General features: G+C 30.6%; 2 protein-coding genes across 3 annotated transcripts in view; one reads left to right on the top strand and one right to left on the bottom strand.

The window, feature by feature from the left end:
- LOC148272419 (uncharacterized) overlaps positions 1-2,492 on the top strand; it is a 44,346-nt gene extending 41,854 nt beyond the window's left edge. For both annotated transcript variants that reach the window (XM_088240064.1, XM_088240065.1), the window contains exons 4-5: positions 760-979; positions 1,400-2,492. In XM_088240064.1, coding sequence (XP_088096190.1) covers positions 760-979; positions 1,400-2,377 — 1,198 coding nt within the window. In that variant the 3' untranslated portion in view covers positions 2,378-2,492. The remainder of the gene's footprint in view (positions 1-759; positions 980-1,399) is intronic.
- A 558-nt stretch (positions 2,493-3,050) lies between these two features.
- Positions 3,051-13,469, bottom strand: LOC148272418 (HEAT repeat-containing protein 3). Its single transcript, XM_088240062.1, has 8 exons — positions 13,254-13,469; positions 12,908-13,159; positions 11,609-11,717; positions 11,009-11,521; positions 9,445-9,700; positions 7,071-7,353; positions 4,073-4,372; positions 3,051-3,462 (listed from the first exon to the last, which is right to left on the bottom strand). The coding sequence occupies exons 1-8, from the start codon at positions 13,392-13,394 to the stop codon at positions 3,349-3,351; spliced, it is 1,968 nt and encodes a 655-aa protein (XP_088096188.1). The 5' UTR covers positions 13,395-13,469; the 3' UTR covers positions 3,051-3,348.
- Between the last annotated feature and the right edge of the window lie 5,409 nt (positions 13,470-18,878).

The raw sequence follows: 18,878 nt of genomic DNA, 5'->3' as shown, positions 1-18,878 counted from the left end.
TAGTGCATAGGGCAATGCATTAGTACGCCATTTGTAGCGTATCTTAATCATTTTTGTTACATGATAGTAAGATGATCAGTCTTTCACTTCAGGTGCCTGTTCAGGGACTATAAGATACTCTAGTGTAAAAACACAGTTTTAAATAAATATTTCATGTCGACCATGTCGGGAATCAAACATGAGACCTTTTGCATGGCAGGCAGACGCGCTGACCATTACACCACGAGGCAGATATACTTATTTTTTTTATTACAAACATTTATGGTTGAATAATATCACTTTTTAATTTTTTTTACATCCATCATATTCTTCCAGCAGCCTTTAATGATTTTTTTTTTCAAATGTGTACCCACACACAGGCCATGCCTTTGAGTTTTTTTTTGGTTATGTGATACTGTATTTGTATAGTTTTTTTCAAAAAGCAAAAAATTTATAATAAATTAAAAAATCTATGGCATATGCAGTGGCGTGATAAAATGGAAATGGATTTATATGATACATGGGATTTCGTCCACTTACTGATCATGGGATTTTGTCTTCATTTTTTATAACTATTAATGATAATGACAATAAATGTTTATTATTATACAATAGTAAACTTGATATTATTTATGACAGCAGCAGTTGACATAAATGCTTGTTTTTGGAGAATATTGACAACTCTTATAGCAAATAAATACCAGTTCACAAAAACTCAAAAGAACTCCCTTCTTCTTGAAGATAAATGTCAATAAGTGATGATGATTTTAACAATTTCAGAAGAACCAGTGCTCCTGGAGGCAGTGTACTGGACCATTCTCTTCCTAGTTTAAATGAATTAAAGGTGGAAAATCATGGCTCGCAGACGAGTTTACAAAGCAACACTCCATTTGAGAAGAGAACAGGATCCATCAGGGCTTCCTCGAGGAAGAAGAGACGGGCCCCTCCGCCTCCCCCTCCTCAAAGAATCAGCAGTATACCTGACACACCATGTATTGTTGTAAGTAATGCGTTTATTAAATAATTTATTTATGAAAAATACATGCATAATGTACTGAATTTTTTATTCAAATGGTCAGTTTTGACTGGAAAAATGTTTTTTTTTTCTACAAAGAAACTTCTTTTAAGTATAAATTAGTTGTGGGATTTAAAATAAAAGAAATTATTCTAATCTTTGTTACCTTGCTAATAAAGATATTAGAAATAGTCATTTTTAATTATATTTTACTTAGAATAAGTTTAGCATCAAAGAATAAAAATATTGCAATGTTTAATGAAGTCTTTATTGCATGTATATGCCAATGTCCATTTTGACGGAAAATTCATTAATGATTTTTCTCAGTATAGGTTTAATTTTGTCCATGCAAACTTAATGGTGTTTGTATTTGAAAATGATAATTATGACATTTTATTATTTAAGGTGACAGATACTGCAACCAACACAATTCACGAAACAACCACAGATGATATTGACATAGATGATCCTTCACTTAATGTTGAATTGAAAATTGTAGAGGATATTGATGGGGAAAAAAAAGAAAGTGATTCTGATAAAATCACTGCAGCAAAAACGGATATAAATGAATGTGAAAAAGAAATAGTGAAAGACAGACATTCGGTGGATACACCAATCACCAAAATTGAGCAACCTAAAGATGAGATAAACGAGTGTGTTTCTGTCTCAAAGACTGAAAACTTTAAAGCCAGTATTTCTATTGAATCTGATGACTCAGTGTTTGAACATTCAGAGAAGAAAGAAGAAATAATAAAGGAAGATATCAATTTTGTTTTACAAAAAATTTCAGTTGAGGATGATTCCCCCGAAGAATTATTTCAAAAGGTGGATATAGTAACATATAAGAAATCTATAAGTACAGATACTCAAGAAGGCGTAAATTCAGATGATGAATTAAAATGCCATAATACTGATTCAAATAATATTGAATTGGCTAACGTAAGTGAGGATAATCTTAACAACAATTTATCTGATTGCAAAAAAGCACCAGAAATCAATGCAGATTCAGATATTCAAAAGCTAAAGTGTAAAGTAATTGACTGCGAAGGAAAATACAACGTTAATCGTGCATCAGCACGTTCAGAATTCTTCCAAACGGACAAGATCAGTAATAATAAAGAAGACATAATAGAAGTCAGAGAAAAAATAGCAGAAACTAATACTAATTATCAGAGACGAACTGTTTCTGATATGAAACAATTATTTGATAATCCTAACAATAATGATTCTAAAGTTTCGTCAAGTTCTGGTCTTAACTCTCCCAATCCTATTCCAAAACCACGAAGAACTCGTTTAGAATCTAAAAAGTCAAGTTCTAGCGAATCTTACAAGGCGGAATCACCATGCTTCGACGTTGAGGAAAAGCCGACATTAAAGCTGTGAATTTGTATAATGAATATGTAACATAGTTTCATTAGCGATGAATAAGTTCTATTGCAGTTGATATAATGTAACTTTTTTAAATTCTGTGATTGAAGTAATTTATATAGATTTGTTTTTTTAATTATATAATAAATTATTACTTATTACTGGTTTATTTAATTCTCTAAACTAATGGAAAAAAAAGATAACACATAATATTATATGACAAGCCTAAGATTAAAAAAAAACAGTCCTGCTACCAAATACAAAAACAACTTAGGGACAAAGGCACTATAATTTTCTGGCACCTAAACTTTGTTTTATTTAAGCTTATTAGTAAGCACAACAAATAACACTGTTTCAAAACTCTAGTCCATAAATGGATAGCTGAAAGGACTAGAAAGGAAGCCGAGGAATATGTCTCATATCTCAGAGTATAATTACATGCATTGAAAGTATTTTCTTTTTTTCTCTTTACTTTTTATATATGTATTTTTTTTTAAATTTCATTTTCCTTGTTTTTTGAAAAATCATATTACATTAGACTAAAATTGTAAATGATGTGTACACTTATGTATAAAAAATAACAATACATTTGACACTCTGGAATGTGCCTATATGTGAGTTTTGTTAAGTTTTTAAATATTTTTTATTATTTTGGGGATAATTGAAATAAATAAATAAAACAAATACATTAATTAGTAATTAGACAATCATTATTGGTAGAAATGCTGACCTATTCCTTTTTGTTGAAATGGATTCAATTAAACAACTATGAGATATCACTCTGATACAATAAAGGTATCTAATTCATTTAAATGCATAGGAAAAAAAATTAAGAGGCAAAAACCTTATATCCATATATAAAACATGTTATCTTAAAACGATTGATTTGTATTTTGACACTGTACATGGTATTGTTATAAAGGAATTAAGAAAATTAAAATGTTTTTAATCATTTTTAGAAGAATAAACCAATTCCTCAACTGTAATCATCGTATATTTGTGATTCTTTGTTTTTTGTAATCGATAAATCTGGGCAAATTTGTAACAACAGTGCTCACAATAGCTGAGTGATCTCCCAGTGTCTTTTTTTGTTGACGAACCTAAAAAAAAAAAAATATTTAATTAAATACAGATACAGTAAAGCCTCGATTTTACATTCCTCAATTTTAAGTATTCCTGCTTTTTACAGTTAAATATTCACGTCCCGTTTTTCTCCATACATTCAAATTTAAATATTTGTGTCAAAGATTTTTACGATTTTAATCACCGCGGTTTTACTTTAAAAAGTTTTCGAAATTCATTAGATGTGTCAGAGTCAAAATTGTGTGACCAAAAAATGGCAACGGTGCCTAAACTGAAGAATAAAAGCAGAATAACAACAGTAAACCATTGACTCAAACTAAATTCAAAATGGGTGCAGTGTAATTGATAGACCTTTTGTTTTGGTGCCTAATTTTCTTAAAGGCTATTTTTTGCACTGTATTTTGATAAATTTTTCAAACAAACACACCCTTAGTGAAGTTTTATAAATATATTTTATAATCTGATCCCAATTTTGTGTATGGTTAGTTTACATTAAATCCTACATATATTATACTAAATTGTGACACGGAGTTGACACACATTGAGGAAAAAAAGGTCTCTATATAAATAAATTGCGATGCGGAAAGCTTCGAAATATGCTATAAAAAATCATTCTTAGATACTCACTTTACTTTTAAATGTTGGTTTGACTGAATTGAGTTTGTTGATAAGTCCTATTTTGTGGGCTAGAATATCTGTTTCATCTTCAGAAAACAAATCCATAACAGTGTCAATAACTTCAGCTAACAACCAACACTCGGATTCCTTGAACATTCGGTCTAGTAGAAACTCCGCAATGGTCAGCAAAATATCAGAGGAACTGTTATCAGCTCCCTTTACAAGAATCAACCCGACATTTCCAATCATCCGAGTAAGATTAGCTCGGATTTCCGAGAAGGTACAAGCTTGAATCCCTTCTAGTAGGAACTGCAAATAATAAATGGAATTTAAATTATCATTAGCATTCTTCACACTTTTTAAAAGAACATATTAATTGCAAAATCACTTAGTTTAGTCATCACCATCCTAATTTTTCCCTTTCTTCTTTTGCATAGAACACAGCATTGGTAAACAAACCGCACTGTATTTGAATCATTTTGTTACATAGAGGTAGTTTACACCACTGGACATTCACTCAGTTTACTTAAGTAAATTTTTATTGGTAAAAGTAAAAATAAGCAATTTGATGTGAAACACATAACACTGAAGTATATTAATTTTGATATAAAACATAAAAATGTAAAACATTAATAAAATATACTTTTTGATAGTATGCAGAAAAATAAAAAATATAGACGCAATACATCCAATGACTGTGAGATAATTTTTTTTATTGATTTAGAAACCTTTACGTAACTGTATAAGGCAGGGGAAAATCGTCCATGTAAGCGATCAGCTTACCATTATATTTGACTATCGATAATAATGTTTTATAGTAGTTTTAAGTATGGGAAAATGAAAAAAAAAACTTATATTTATGATAAATTAACGTCACCGTTTATATCTTCCATAAAAAATAATATAAACATCTATAAGTGCACTCAGCGCCCAGCCCAGCCCGCTCCCAGTGGGTGAAAGAAACTGGCCGATTACTTCAGCTTATTTCTTCACACAAAACCATAGAAAAAGAAGCTGTGTATATACTTCATTACTTTTGTATATGTACACGCAGATAAAAATTATGAAAAAAAAAAATAGCTTATGAATAAAAAAAAATCACCATTTGACACTGGTATAAGGTAGACACAATAGAAGTATGACACCCTTATTAAAAAATATTGTGAGCATATAACCATTAAAAGTATAAAACAATAGAAGTATGAAGACCCCAATAAAAAATATTGCGAGCATAAAAGCATTAGAAGTATGACAACCTTATCAAAAAATATTGTGAGCATATAAGCATTCTCCAAAACGAAAGCCATTTTCAGAAGTGTACATGTTTGGATTTTTTCCGAGGGAAGAGACCATTACAGGAGACTGCTGCGAGACGTTGCATAGATTTATATACTATTAAGCGTGTTGTCCAGATGTTTATTAAAATTTAGTGATAATTTTTATTTCTAGTATTCTTCAATAATATGCATGCTTTCACTTTCAATTATGTTGTATCGCAACTCAACACAGTGCTCTTGGCCTCAGAGTTAGGGACACGTTATTATTTTTTTTAAATATGTATGAATAAATAAACAGAGATAAAGTTAAGTAGTAATAGATCTTTAACCACTCGATTGGCAGACTAGCAGGACGCAAAATGTACCCCAATTGCCGAGCATTTTTAAGCCTTTTTTGCAATTGTAATTTTTATGTGAAAATGGAATATTTTGTTTTTCATTTCATTTTCATTTTTTTTTGCACCACAACAGGCCAGGAGGCCCAATTACAGTGGTGAATTACATTACAGAACAACCAGGCTTGACAAAAATCACATTTTTAATTTTTGTGTTCTCACCGGGAATCGAACCCGGAACCTTCCGTGCGTAAGTCAAGCGTCTTGACCACTACACCACGGAGGCCATAATAGCCAATGAATTGCAATTTTTGGTTGGCTTTAATATAAACAGTATATTTACTTGCAATAATATCTATATAAGATTATAATACGAAGTTCTTAATCATTACTGAAAAAAATTTAAAGACTGCATCATAAAACTGTGCATTTTTTCAATAAAAACCATTGTGGATATAGACTATCAAAAAAGTAGTAAAATAGTACAGTATTTATACAAATACTGGATAAAATAGGCTGCTTCTGGTCTATGGCGTTCATTTTCAAACCAATCTACCTGCTTGTGCTAATTTGTTTGTAAAAATCGTAATTTTGTTTCATCATATCAAGTATTATATATTCAAGAAAATATTAAGTATTAAATACATTTTGCAAAATTGCTTACATTGAATTTATTCTGCAAACTGTCACTTTATTTAAATAAAACTATCGAAATACTGAAAATGGTGGTGATTTTATTACTTGAATCTATCCCTAAATACAATCAATAATGAACAAATACTTGCATTTATCATTATTTTTATGAAAAAAAAACACTTTTATTTCTCAAAAAATCGGTTTTTAGCACTGTTATGATGACTGTGTTGTTTGATGGATGGTACTTGCTACTTAATCGCATCGCCTCGGATGTCGACATATTTTACGACAGTGGGCCTTCCCTTAGGAAAGCACTTTCTAACTTTTACATTTTGTTTTATTATTTTAATAACATAAATATCTATTGCAATTTGTGATCTATTATTGAATTTAGAATGAATTGGGTCTATTTTCTGTAATGTTCTAAATATCTGAATAAATAAATGGTAATAATTTATTCAAAGATGGTATTATAGTTTATTCAAAATAAAGAATGCAAAATCCATTTTAGCACCTAAAGTCCACCATAACAAGGAAAATAAGAAGAATTCTGCGTAATTATTTTGAAGTGCAGGTCTACGCTCCGGCACTCAATGGTTACCGAAATTGACAGCGCAGATCTGCACTCCAGCAACCGAGCGGTTAAAAGAACTCATATTCAATATGTCGAGACACATAAGTAACTCATTTAACAATATCAATATCTAGAGTTATGGGAGGTTCACTATTATATTTGTTTTATTATCTATACAGACATACCTTAATATCATGCAGAGATAATTCCTTAATGAGCGCATTGTTGATAAAGGATCCTTCTGACCCCTGAGGGTCAGCCTTGAGCCGGTCAAGAGAAGCTCTCATCACAGCGCTGGCGGACTCTAATATCTCTTCAGCATTGTACGGCTCTTGTTCTTTGAAAATTCGCTTTCCTGTGTCAATCCAGATTTTATATAATTCCTCTGGCCCTCCCAATATTTCTATTGGCAGATTAGAAATCAGATTGTTCATACACAGTAAAGATCTTGCTTGTAATATACAGAGCCTGCAAACAGACATTTTTAAACTTAAATATGGTTATGTATAGTATTTATTCTAAAGGTTGTATTGTCGCGTAAGCTGAATGTAAAAAAAAAACTTGATACCGATGCAATACATCCTATGTATACATTTCTCAAAAACTGTAAAGTCTGTAAAAACTGTAACTTCTATTCTCTATGTCAACTAAAACTGTAACCTCTATTCTCTAAGTCATCATGTGATACCTGATTTTAAGATAAATTTGAGACGCACAAATAAGATGACATTAAAACCACCATTAAAAAAATAGTTTTTCTCCTCTCCCTTCTGTAAAGTGGTATTTTTGCTAACATCCGACTTATTGCATGTACCAGTGTAGACCAGTGATAGTTTTAAGAAATAATAATCTAAATTATATGATTATTAAAATAAAACGGTCAAAAAAATATTTTTTATAATTATTTGTTTTACACCGAATCTGGGCATTATGCAACAAACCTGTATCAATTCATTTGTGTGATCCTTAAATATGGTGATTGAAAATAGATAAATAAATAAATAATTAATTAATTAAACACACAAAAAAGCACTCTAGTTAATGAATAAAAATTATCATCCCAAATATGACTGTGGGAAAAAATTATTTCAAAAAGGTGACATTATAATTTATTCTGGGTACAGAAATTTGTGCTAGAAACACAGTTTTATAAACACTTATTTAATACATTTAGTGATCATTATAAATACCAATGGCGAATGGTGATTTTATTTACAGGTAAGCTATAAAAAAATAACATACATTTGTACCTACATAGAAGGTACATAATATAATGGAAGTAATATATACTATAAATTAATATTATTCTTTGGTTCTGTGTGATACACAACTCTTGGCCATGAAATCAACTCAAACAACTTATTTTGTGATATATTATATTATATAGATATATTATCCATTACTTTAATACATAACTCATTAAAAAATAGATAAAAATAAGCATTATGAATTGTGTCGATATTAGGTATTCAATTGAAATGTCAACTGGCCAAATTGCTCTAGAAATTAATAGTGCTAAAAACGGCCGCGTCGAGCGCCATATGTCCTGCAATATGACGCATAAAAGTAATTATGGTCTTATGTCAAGAGTACCATCTCTGGAGTTTAAGGAGAGTTGAATAAGTTTCTTGGCTCACAGCAGACGCTGAGCGCGCTTTTTTATTATTTATATTTATATTAGGATATAAATACAAACGGTGGAAATGATTTAAAATAAATAGTGATTATCTATTTGTTTTTCTGCAAATAAAGTTACAGTATAACATTTTTATGGCTAGTAAAATATAATGGTAAGTTGCGCATAATCGCTTCTATACACGGTTTGCCCCTGATAAATACATATAATTAGCAAAATAAAATACACATGAATTTATTAAGCATCATTTAAAATTTTATAGTTAATAAATATACAATGATTTTTGTGTATAATATTTAAAAATTTTAAAAAAAACTAAATTTTGAAAAAAAAAATTCTAAGTCAACATGAACACGATCTCAATACAAAATCAGACTCCCATTTAGAAAAAAAGGCAAAGTCACAAAATTTTATTTTATATACGGCAGAAATATATACATATTATGAAATGGAAAAAAAATGTATGAAGAAAAAAAAAACTAAATTCAAACAGAAGGTTGAGAAATATGTGTTAAATAACTTATAAACTAAACAAACTATGGCCTAAATTCTCCAATGACCCGCCTTTGTCGTATTGTTAACTCAAGACAAAATCTGGACTTTTTTGGTTTAAGTTTACAACGATTTAAACGAGCACTAAATAAATAGTCCAGATCTTGTCTCGATGTCCCTTATGTTTGTCAATGCTTCTTTCTTTTTTTAAAAAATATTTTAAACTTTTCTTTTATTGTAATATTTTAACCTTATAAATTGTATACATGGACAATGTCCGTTAATAAATAAATAAATATGTGCATTGTTATTATTAGAGCACACACAGAATATGTTTATGTGTGCCCTATTTCAAGATTTAAAATAAATAAAATAAAATATTGTGTCAATCTGAACAAAATTATGAGATCATTAGGTGAATTTGAACATACCGTTTATAAATATCTTTTCCAGTTTCTGAATCCTCAAAAATGTTCAGTACATTTTCGGCAGGTAAAATGGATTTTCCCATGATTTTGGATACAACACCATTACTAGAAATATTTTCTGTGACTTCCACGGGTAACTTTTCAAGCGAGTAGGAAATTTCTGTTCCATTATTCCCGCAGAAGGTTGTTGCATTTTCATCCTCCAAGTCTGAATCCATATCTGATACACTTTCTGTTTCCATGTCGTCATCTTCCTGATCTAAAATTATTTTTAATATGACATGTAACATAAAAACTGCACGAAAAATACATTATTTCATTCAATTAGGGATAGGGACAAGGTTGTCAATTTTTTTTAAAGTACGAAATTAGCAAAAATTTACAAATCTGCTTTCCTTCCATACTCTTTTACTTTTATTTGCTTTTTATATATATTGAAAATTTTAATGTTTTTCTTATTATGTATTTTTGTATAATTTAATTTAGTACGTATTGTTATTTGGCATATGATTTATTGCTCCTATTCCTTATATTTCTTACTATAATTGAGTGAATTTCTAGAAAACATAACTCAATTATCATTTCAATTATGCTTTTATATCTATATATATGTATTCTTTTTCTGTTGATTTAAATCATGCTCTTATTTTGTGTTATTTTTTTTTAATACTACTATATTTTACTATTATTTTGTTGATTTTAATGATACCACTATTTTGTATATTTGATTATGTGTGATTCTTAATTTGTATAATTTATATTTTAAAAATTATTTCTGAATATCTTTTTTGCATTGTATTCTTTGGAATTTGATTATTTATTACATTTACCTTTTTTCTAGATTGTGATTCTATGTCATTATAATTTGATCTAATTAATTTTACTATGTATTTTTATTATTATTTATTGTGGCTTGACACGGGCATAGCCTAAAAAGCCTTAATAAGTTCATAAATATTTCATTTTGTAATTTTTAATGAATAAATAAATAATAAAAAATTTAAAAAAATTGTTCTGTAATTCAAAGAATGGACCTTCTACATAATATACAAATAATAAATATACATCATTTTATGAACCATTAAACTTGATAAAGATTCAGTCAACTCAGCAATATAATATGTATATATATACAATATAATATTTATATGTATACAATATCATATTTATATGTATATAAGTAAAATTCCACATTAAAAGTTATTTTTTTTTTCTTGTTACTGTTAGGAAAATGGTAAATATCCTTAAAAAAAACATATTTTCTTTCAACACAACAGGCCAGGACGGAGGTCAAATTACAGTGCAGAACACCCAGGCTTGGGAAAAATCACATAAAAATTTTTGTGTTCTCACCGGGAATCAAACCTGGAACCTTCTGCGCATGAGTTAACACCACGGAGGCCACCAAAGTTTTTTTTTTTTTACGCATTTAGATTTCATAAAACAAATAAGTACATCATATAAAGTACTTTTTAAAATAAATAAACATGTTAACCATTATAATATTATTATGTACTGTGGAGGTGCAGTATTACTACGGAAAATAATATTTTAAGTCTAGGTATACCTTCGCATGAGCATAGATTAGTCATAATTTCAATGGCTATTTGCTGTGCATCTATTAAATGCTTTATGAGGCTCAGTTGGGAATTAACTTCTTCTTTCTTTTTGTGGTTTGTGGAGTTTGTTTCGGTCTCAACTAGTGGCAATATGCTAGAAATTTGATTACAGCTTTGTCTTAAATCAACCGACAATGTGGCATTAATTGTTTCCATTATTTTATGAACACTTTCTGCCGGTAATGATTTTATGTTATTTGATTGAATATTCAGTATAATGCCAGCTGCTAATATTCGTACCAACAGAATAACAGACGTCCCTTGTTGCAGATTAAATATGGTTCTTATGGAATCTTCCCCTAACATCTTCATCTCATTAATCGCTTTTGGGTTATCTTCTGTTATGACAAATAAACAGTGAAGGATTGCAGCCACCATTTCATTACCAAAAGCCTCAATATCTAAACATCTTGTCAAGATCGATATTATATTTGAATCATTAAAATATTTCACTGCTGTTCCTAGAAACAATCAAGGGAAAATGTTAACATTAAATTTAAATTGAAAAGGCACATTGATCAGTCTGCTTTTTTGTTGAAATTATTTACCCGAGCTTTCACAAAGATTCCACAGTAAATTGACACAGTGCAAAAATGTATCAGCATCTTCATCCAGTTTGCCAGAATTAGCTTGTTTTGGAGCCCAATTATCTGCATACTAAAAATAGATATTAACATTATTTTATGAACATTCCAAAGTACAGGGTAGGGCAAAGCAGACTGAGTAGTTTTAAGGGGTTACTGCTTGGCAGCGTTCACAAACCCTACCGATTTTTAAACATTTTGTCATATGATAAAATTTAAATCTAAAAATGGTTTATCTGTTAAATTTGTAACAAATGTTTTTTTTTATGACACAACAGCACATGGTTTTTGGGTGGACAATAAATCTAGAAAGTTGAAAACCATGGCGTAAATATTTTTTTGAGGTCTGTAACTCTGGACACCCCCTTACCCTGACAGCGATACTTGGGTTGATAATGAATCTACCGATATATTTTTCAGAATCTACCAATTCTTGCTTGATGGAGGTTGGGGATGCTGCTATTCGGGCTGGAGTTGAGGTAGGCAAGTATTTTTACCAACATTCAGTTTTAGTTATTACCACGATTTGAATTGGAGTGCTTTGAGGTTTTGTCATGTGCGCGTTTTATGAAATTAACCATTCAGTTATTGCCACTCAAAGGGCTTTTTTTCGACACTATGGAATTCTGCAAGCCATTTCCATCCCTTCTGCTAACAAGATTAAATTTTAGATTCAATAATTAGAAGAAACTGGAAGTACCCTAAGAGAGAGTGGACATTTAGCACCCAGAGCAGTTAAAACCCCCGAAAATGTTGGATAGAGCAGCATTTGAGCAGTCATCAAAACACACTCATCTCGAAAGCACAAGGTTGCTTTAGGTATGTCAAACCGTTTTTTGAGGAGAATTCTTCGTAAAATTTTGTCATTTCATCCCTACAAACTAATGCTTGTTCAAGAACTGAATGTTACTGACTACGCAAATGCTAAAATTACGGTCAGAAAATTCATCAGCACATCCCTCCGAGAGCAACAACAAGAAAAACAGAATTTAATCTTTAGATAAAAATCAATACCAAAAGTAATTCAATGAAAGTGAATAACATACTCGCATACATTTTTTGGCTAAAATAATATAAATAACACTTAATATTTTGTTTGTTGGAAGAAATTGCCATTTGTCAATAAGCCCGCATTGGTACAAATATATTATGTTCATATATTATATAAATGAGGGTTTTGACAAAGAACACTGATATTAATACCAATTATTATTAATATGGTATTGACTAATTAGCGAAACTCTTGACTAAAGAATAGGATACCTTTCTGAAGAATTCAATGAGCGGCGTCATTATATCCTGCCCCACCAGGTACTCGCAAGCATCCAGGCCGAGTGCTGAGAAGTTTCTTAGTGCTCCTGACGTCACGTTCCTCACAGTTGGGGTGGTGTCCACAAGCAGAGGAGCAGCAATACGAACTATAGATTGCTCAACCAAAACACTCTCATACTCCTTAGATTCTAACAACATGGACAGTGTCTGCAGGCCGCAAAGCTTGTCTTCTTGATTTGGAGACTAAAATTTAAGAAATATTATTTAAGTAAACCGCTCAGCGTCACTTTCATGAAGTATTAATATCACATATAAAATAATACAATTTTATTTTAACCTGCAACTGTTCCTTAGCGGCTTGTATCGATAACTCGTTAGGAGTTATTTCGGACTCAATGACTTCATTATCCGTTTCATTTGAATTGCCGATTGGATTACTGTTTCTTGGTTTGTTACGATTCTTTTTTATTTTACCCATACTGAACAGATATAACGAAAGCAAACTAAATAAATAAACGATTGACGCACGTGCACAACTTTAGCTGTCAAGTATAGTTTTTCTTTTTCATCTTCTTTTTCTATTGGTCATAATGATCATCTATGGTGTAAACGTCAAATGTACAAAATGTTGAATTTTTTTACAAAGGCAACACTACCAAGTGTTCAACAATTCAAATTAGTGCGCGCTAAAATAAATATATTTTCTCGCAGTCTACAACATTTTCAGCCATTTAATTTAATGAAAAATTACCCACATGCACAAGAACAAACCATTTTTTATCTGATTGTAGGTACCTACCAATTACATAAAAATAATGATATGAATGAGAACTAAACGAAGAACAGATTAAGAATATACATAATATTTCATTTTGATTTGTACAATACAGCATTTTGATATGCTTGTTTTCTTCTGCGCTGTTTTTTAGACACACAAAGATGAAATTTTAGTTCATATGTATTACATTAAAAGTTCGATGCAGGTATTGCATACTGTAAATGAAATACGAAGCTGGAGAACTTTCAACGCTTTTAATTCGTTACCTAATTGAAACGTTAAAACTATTAATATTTTGAGTATGTCCAAACGTTTGTAAACTTATACTGGAATTAAACCATCTTGTGATTTAATCTCAAGAAATTAATATCTCAAGAGGGAAGATGAAGGAATTATTCAGGATTGTGAAGATGACTTAAAAAAAACCTCACAAAAAAGTTTACAAATTGATGTTGCCTATGAGGATGCATCAAATAATGTGAAAGGATGCCTTCTTTTAGATATATACAACTGCTTAAAATAGTGTAGATCTGGAATTCACAAATATTAAGTTGAATGGCGAATGCAACAATATGTAAAGTGATTCTCCCCATAAGTTGAATTCCCCAATAATTACTTCATCTCGGTAAGATATGTGTTTATAAAAAAGTTATTTCCTTTGTCTCTTTTGAGATTATGGTCTATAAAGCTTCTAAATGAACTTCGATTTCGAATTTCTAAGTGTCGGTTTATTTTAATTTTGCGGTAGGTAATGAAAATATTATGGTAAAATCAATTAATGCTCGCAGTCTGCAATTACCACATCAGTGTAGCTTTTACGTGGTTTACATATAAATCTTAATTATTCACTTCTAAATTTTGTATGGAATTGTTAAGACTGCAGCGAAAGTACTCTCTCCACATACCCGAAAACCGTTTTAAAGACCGATGGTCTTTCTATCCGTTTCGCTCGTGCTAAAAAATTAAATTATTTTGTCAACAATCGAGACAAATTTATTTATTTTTGAAAAATCAATCTTTGAAACCACGAATTAAATTGAATTTAACTCTACTGCTTTCATTGCCCTTTTCACTGTGAGTCTGGTCAATCATATGGAGGATTTATGTCGGAAAATTATTATTCTTTCTCATGACCAAATTGCAATTACACAGTAGAAAACAAATATTGATACACCTGTATAATCTAGTTGCAAAAATTAATTATCATTATGGTATTTCATATACATTTAACAGGATCGATTAAAATTATTATTACAAAAACTAGACTACCTTACGACCTACGTCTGAAAATATTTGACTTCATTCCATCTTCATCCATACTAATATTATAAATGCGAAAGTGTGATTGTTTGTTTGTTTGTGTTTCTTTCACGTCTCAACGGGGCGACTGATTGACCAATTTTTTTGCACAAGGATAGCCGGAGACGTGATAACCAAAATAGGATACTTATTTTCAAAAAAAAATACAATATATCAACAATGAGCAACATTATTTTAAAATGTGTTGGCGGTAGATGTCAAAAATAATCAATTCGAAATTAATCATCAATGTTCACATGCTTTATCTATGGTTAGTTTGATTTTGCTTTTTGTTTTGGTTTTATAGTAGGATTTCGGATTTTCGAACAAAGTAACGATGCCACGTCACCATAGACTAACTGGTCGTCATTTTTCTTTCATAGCGATAGTTGGAAGACCAAGCTACTCTCAACTTTCAATCCCGATAAAATATATCATTCAATCGGGACAGTTGTTATTAATAAATGAAAAGTCTTATTGATAAATGGCTCAACTAATTACCTAATTACTTTTTAAAAATCTCCCTAATATCACGTGAGCGAAATAAAAGCTAATATTTTCATTTCCTAACTTCTTTAAACTTTTCTTATCAAGTGTAACCAACACTATACCGAGTGAGAAAACAAATATCTTTCTTGTAACTCACGAGATTGAAAATTTCACATAAATTTCAAAGGAAAAAGTTTTCATTTTCACATTACTTTAAGTTATTTTGTACGAGATAAAATAATACCACATTTCCTCTAAAAATACTTACGTAGTTTCAGGATTGAAGACAAACGATACAGTTTTTTTAGTTCAATGCCACGACAGTTTATTAATAATTAGATTATTAATGATTAATTAATTAGATAATTAGTTGACAGCTTTAAATACTTGGGAGTTCACATAACTGAGGATGAAAGTATGCACAAGGAGCTCGCAACCCGCCTAGGAATTGCTGGATCAACTTTTAACATGCGTGTTGTCTGGAACTCTAGTCTATACTCGGTCAAAACGAAATGCCGATTATTCAACTCTTGTATAATGCCAGTACTGACAGTGCCAAACTTCGGAGTTTTGAGAGTAAGTGCTTGAGAAGAATATTCGGTATTAGGTGGTTCGATTTTGTAACTTACATTGAAATCCGAGAACGGACGCAGCAGCATCCTATAACGAGCATCTTGAGGATGCGGCGGTGGTCCTGGCTTGAACACGTGCTGCGCATGCCTTAGGAGAACCTAAACCCAAGTTGCCTTTTTTTTAAACCTGCGGGCTAACGCCGTCCTGGAAGGCCGTCGATGACGATCTTTCGACTTTATTCGGCGGAACTATGGGGCGCTGAATATACGTGGGAAGAGGCAAAAATACTGGCTGGCGATAGGGTCTCCTGGAGGCAACTGGTGATGTCCACATGCTCCACTTAGGAGCATATGTGGAAAAGAAGAAGAAGAACCATACTTGAAATTTGACAAAATCTTTGTTATGTGTAGACCCCCTGACCATAAACATGGATATTAGTGAATTTATATTTTTAATAGTGGTAACTACTTAAACTCTCAAAGTCTCAACGATGAACAAAATTGAGGCCTTCGAACTATGGTTGTGCAGAAGAATGCCGCGAATCTCATGGCTTGATCGTATCTTCAATGAAGAGGTTTTAAGCATCATGATAAAGAGAGGAAGTTACTGACCACTGTCAAAAGAAGAAAAGCCTCATACTTTGATCACGTATTTCGCAATGAGAAGCATGCCCTTCTCCAACTTATAATGGAAGGAAAGATAGAGGGCAGACCGGGTATGGGACGAAAAAGAACATCATGGCTCAGAAATCATAGACAGTGGTTCGAAGTGCTGGATGCAGCAGCGTTGATATGACTATCCCAAGGATTGCTATTATGAATCTTCTCACGAGGATAAAGAGTGGTTAATTTTAGGATGTTTATTTTTTGCATTCGACTACTCTTTGCTTCGTATTTTATTTATTTATATATTATACACAATCTTACATATATATACGCACACACACATTAAAGAATGTACCATAATTTAATACATAATATGATTATTATTTCGAAACTTCGCTGGTCTGTCTTTCGACTTTATCTTTATTATTTAATTTAATTATCGTTGACTGTATGTTTCTATAAAATAAAAATATAAGTGGCGAATAACCCAGGCTTGAGAAAAAACACAATTAATGATTGTATATAATCTTGCAAGAATCGAACCTGGATCTCCGGTGAGAGAGACAACGATCTAAGCCGTTACTCTACTGCCGACGTGTTAGGAAGTTAAAAACTTGTTTTTTACCTTGTTAAATCAGAGTAATAACAATTATCCTTTATAATTTCAAAGCACGACACCACCAGAACATTAACTGTAAGGGAATAGGTTAAAAAAATTAACACCGTAATGCGTTTTTGATACAAAAATAATGAACCGAAATTACAGCTGTATGAGGGCTGCATTCGGGAGAGCGTGAGGAAAAGTGGTTAAATAATATTCTAATGGAGTAGTCCTACTGAGAATGTGTTATCCACTAATATTATAATTATACTATTATTTTTATCACCCCGAGGTGTCTTACATTCCCGGCATGCGGCATCCCAGATCACGGGATTCTTGGATCTCGGCTAATTTGAAATGTGTTTTCATGCATCAGGAATATACCTTACCTAGTTTTTCGTAATGAGATATTAAATTACATTTACTATCGCATATATCTTCAAATCATGAATTATGTGGATAAATTAAATGTTTTTTTGGTTAGTTGGTTCTGACGTGTCGTTTTAATTTTGGGGAAAAGAAATATAATAAAATAATATTAAACTGCCGCATATTTCACGTCAGCGTCGTCCGCTTATACCAACGTAATATTGCAACAAAGAAAAACAACAAAAAATTGAACAAACAAACATTTTTTATAAAATTAAAGAATTATGTTTTATGCCAACATTTTTTTTGTAAAGTTAGGAAAATGATAACAGATACATGTACAAATGTTTGAAGACAGAGCTGGATTTCACTTCCTAGGAAAGTAATCAAGATTAAAATTTATTGCAACAAAGGGGGAAACATTTATGAGATGGAAAAATGGAAGTCTAAGCATTTACAGGACTTATAACAAGACATTAATTAACGAAGAAGAATATTTAAAAAAAAACGTGTTTTCAGGCGTTGTTGTCTAGTAGGTGAAATAATTCAGTCAGATAAATTTCATAATTTTTAAAATATTTTTTATTAATCAATATATTTCCATAAATGGTACAATTTTTTTTATTCTAATACAAATCTACTTTTATATATCTAGTAAATGTTAAAACTGTAACTCTCCAAAAACAGAGACTAGCTCTTGTGCTTGGAGAGAGACTTACACTGTTATAGTTATTTATTTATTAGAATTCATATATGTACATGTTGTACATATATGTACAAGTACATGAGAAAAAAAAATTATAGAATATAAAAAGAAAAATAGAAAATAATAATACATTAAAACTAATTAAAATAAAATGCAGTTTTTACACGGGTTCAAAAATAATTCTTAAAATTTACTTTCAGTTTATTTACTGATAGTTTTAATAGTTTTTAGTTAATTGGGGAGATTATTGTAATTTTTGATACCTTTGAAGACAAAGCTATTTACACCATGACTTGTGTGGAATATAAGGATTTTAATATTATTTTGGTATCTGAGTGACTTATTCATCTCAAATTCTTTTATTTTCTCTTTTGTATAGTGGAATTTATTTATTTTTATTTTTCTACTGTATGAACTTTAAATATTTTACATAGAATTTTCGTATTGAATTTGAGGGTTTCTTTAAAATTACTTTAATAATTACAAAGCAATTATTGAACCACACGTTAACTACTGTAGTAGCATTTTATTTTTATCAAACA

This window comes from Micrasema longulum, unplaced genomic scaffold (genome assembly GCF_059751315.1).
Source record: "Micrasema longulum isolate JH-2025_06_02 unplaced genomic scaffold, ASM5975131v1 h1tg002336l, whole genome shotgun sequence".
Classification (NCBI taxonomy): Eukaryota; Metazoa; Arthropoda; class Insecta; order Trichoptera; family Brachycentridae; genus Micrasema; species Micrasema longulum.
The sequence above is the reverse complement of the archived record's forward strand: the minus strand, read 5'-3'. Positions and strand labels throughout refer to the sequence as shown.

Bases quoted from the DNA above. Each gene is read 5' to 3' on its own strand.
- LOC148272418 (XM_088240062.1), bottom strand. From the start codon at position 13,394: ATGGGTAAAATAAAAAAGAATCGTAACAAACCAAGAAACAGTAATCCA. The intron at 11,522-11,608 runs GTAAATAATTTC...GATTGTTTCTAG, and splicing joins GAATCTTTGTGAAAGCTCGG to GAACAGCAGTGAAATATTTT. The intron at 9,701-11,008 runs GTATACCTAGAC...AAATAATTTTAG, and splicing joins TAATCTATGCTCATGCGAAG to ATCAGGAAGATGACGACATG.